At 45.1% G+C, this 3,141-nt stretch overlaps 1 protein-coding gene across 1 annotated transcript; it reads left to right on the top strand.

Moving 5' to 3' along the window:
* Positions 1-247: 247 nt before the first annotated feature.
* LOC117760632 (tubulin alpha-1C chain-like) lies at positions 248-2,486 on the top strand. The gene is made up of 4 exons (XM_034583802.1): positions 248-284; positions 897-1,119; positions 1,211-1,359; positions 1,467-2,486. The coding sequence occupies exons 1-4, from the start codon at positions 282-284 to the stop codon at positions 2,442-2,444; spliced, it is 1,353 nt and encodes a 450-aa protein (XP_034439693.1). The 5' UTR covers positions 248-281; the 3' UTR covers positions 2,445-2,486.
* Positions 2,487-3,141: the final 655 nt, after the last annotated feature.

Here is a 3,141-nt window from a genome sequence, read left to right as displayed (position 1 = left end):
GGCAGCTGCCTCTAAACAGCGTGGCATCAAAGGCAGCTGCCTTTAAACAGTGTGGCATCAAAAGCAGCTGACTTTACACATCAGTGGCAGTTTCTGTTGAAATCAGAAGTGCCTCTACGAGCTACCGCTGCCACGATTTGAGTTTGTCCTTACGCCAGTAATAAATAGCTCTGTGTAACGGCTGCACTGGTTCAGTTGATCCAAAAAACAGGACAGATTGAGTCTTGTAGCCAGAAGCAAATCAACATCTTCGTTATTTAATCTTCAGTGTTCTAGGAAACATGGTGAGTAGGAAAAGACTCTTTAAATCATGTGATCAAAAATATCTGGAGTTTAGTTTAGCTCAGTTCAAGAAGCAGCTGCAGCTTTAATACAGGAAGTGAACATGGCGACGCTCCGAGTGACTAAAGTAGCAGAATGTGTGTTTTTCTGTGCAGCCAAATCCAATACAATTAATGTAAATGATGAGCATGTCTTCAAGTTTAAAAAAACTAAATGCCTCCATGCTGCTGTGTGTCCATGCAGAGTTATCTGTTCAGTGGGTAAATAATGAGTGTACAGAATCTGTCAGGTGATTTTGAATACAGGGCTGCAATAACTAAAAGATTTAATCGATTATAAAAATAAAAATAAAAATAATCAATTAGTCTGGTCTCATATAATACACATCACACACTGTGGCAGCGTCTCCTAAGGTGGGGGCAGTAAACCAGCCAATCCTGTGCCTTGTTTCGCTCGCATGACGACGTTGTCTCCTCTCTGGAGCAAATGTTTGAAAAATGAGAGGAATGCAGCTAATGATACAGCGGAGGCAAGTCCTTAAAAGTGTGAGAACAATTCTTCAAAGAAAATAAATAAATGCACATGGTTGAATAATATTTCTCTTCTTTCCGCAGCGTGAGTGTATCTCCGTGCACGTTGGTCAGGCCGGTGTCCAGATTGGCAATGCCTGCTGGGAGCTTTACTGCCTGGAACATGGGATCCAGCCGGACGGACAGATGCCCAGCAACAAGACCATTGGAGGAGGAGATGACTCCTTCAGCACCTTCTTCAGTGAGACCGGAGCTGGAAAGCACGTCCCCAGAGCTGTTTTTGTCGACCTGGAGCCCACTGTCATCGGTAAACTGTTGTGAAAAGTAGAAACCACGGTTACTCTGATTTCCTTAAAATCAAACTGTTGAGTCATTTCTGACTGACTCTGTCTCTTCAGATGAAGTACGCACTGGAAGCTACCGCCAGCTCTTCCACCCTGAGCAGCTGATCACTGGTAAAGAGGATGCTGCCAACAACTACGCCCGTGGACACTACACCATTGGCAAAGAGATCATTGACCTGGTGCTGGACAGGATCCGCAAACTGGTGGGTAACTTTACATCAGGAGTTAAACTTTTATTAATTTTGACAAACGTCAGACTAAATCATAATATTGTCTCTCATATTTAATCCGTCCACCTCTCTGTCTTCAGGCTGACCAGTGCACTGGTCTTCAAGGCTTCCTGGTTTTCCACAGCTTCGGAGGTGGCACCGGCTCTGGCTTCACCTCACTGCTGATGGAGCGTCTGTCCGTCGACTACGGTAAGAAGTCCAAGCTGGAGTTCTCCATCTACCCAGCCCCCCAGGTGTCCACCGCTGTGGTGGAGCCCTACAATGCCATCCTGACCACCCACACCACCCTGGAGCACTCTGACTGTGCCTTCATGGTAGATAACGAGGCCATCTACGATATCTGCCGCAGGAACCTCGATATCGAGCATCCCTCCTACACCAACCTGAACAGGTTGATGAGTCAGATTGTGTCCTCCATCACTGCTTCCCTCCGTTTCGATGGTGCCCTCAATGTTGATCTGACCGAGTTCCAGACCAACTTGGTGCCATATCCCCGTATCCACTTCCCTATGGCCACCTACGCTCCGGTCATCTCTGCTGAGAAGGCCTACCATGAGCAATTAACGGTGTCTGAGATCACAAATGCCTGCTTCGAGCCAGCCAATCAGATGGTGAAATGTGACCCTCGCCACGGTAAATACATGGCCTGCTGCCTCCTGTACCGTGGAGATGTGGTGCCCAAAGATGTCAACGCTGCCATCGGCACCATCAAGACCAAACGCACCATCCAGTTTGTGGACTGGTGCCCCACTGGTTTCAAGGTCGGCATCAACTACCAGCCGCCCACTGTGGTTCCTGGTGGAGACCTGGCCAAGGTCCAGAGGGCTGTGTGCATGCTGAGCAACACCACCGCCATCGCTGAGGCCTGGGCTCGCCTTGACCACAAGTTTGATCTGATGTACGCCAAGCGTGCCTTCGTTCACTGGTATGTGGGTGAGGGTATGGAGGAGGGAGAGTTCTCTGAGGCCAGAGAGGATATGGCAGCTCTGGAGAAAGATTACGAAGAGGTCGGAGCTGATAGTTTGGGAGAGGATGATGAGGAGGAAGGGGATTATTAAACACATGCATTCCCTTGTATTTTCCTGAGCATTGTCATTTTGTTCTTAATAAATTGTGTTCGTTGACTGCAGTATTGTTTCCTTTATTTCAATTTTTTCTCTCTCTCTCTCTCTCTCTAAATATATATATATTCTTTTTTTCAGTGGATTTGTTGCACCCTACCATTTTTGGATTTGTTGCACTTTCCATGCTCATATCAAACTGGATTGTATTTGTACACGGCAATAATCACTGATAAAAGTATCAGTTTTACATGTTAGATGTTTTACACAACTTAACATCTTGAATAAAATGTGTCACCATTTAAAAGATGTAATATGCTTTGATGAGATGAGGCTTTAATTCAAACTGTTTCTTCATACTCCAATAAATGACAGGCTGTGAGGAAATGCACAACAAACAAAGCTATAAGAATTTTAAATAAAACATCCAATCCAGTCTCTGTAAATCTAAAAGCGGTAAAGTTTAAAGTCTTGGTGGATATCAAATTTATGTTTAAAACTTTGACTACCCAGCCTTGTCCAGCCACATTTGATATGAGGGGAAGTCGACATCAATTTAGAGGAATTTATGTTCAAGAAACAAATCGGTGACGACAAATACGTCTGTGGACTTATTACCTGCAGCAAACCGTCTAACAGCTTTAGGTTTCACGGTAGAGACAATTTCAAGGTGTGTAAGCCTATAGTGTTTTAT

The sequence above is a fragment of the Hippoglossus hippoglossus genome, chromosome 4, assembly GCF_009819705.1.
Source record: "Hippoglossus hippoglossus isolate fHipHip1 chromosome 4, fHipHip1.pri, whole genome shotgun sequence".
NCBI lineage: Eukaryota > Metazoa > Chordata > Actinopteri > Pleuronectiformes > Pleuronectidae > Hippoglossus > Hippoglossus hippoglossus.
The sequence above is the reverse complement of the archived record's forward strand: the minus strand, read 5'-3'. Positions and strand labels throughout refer to the sequence as shown.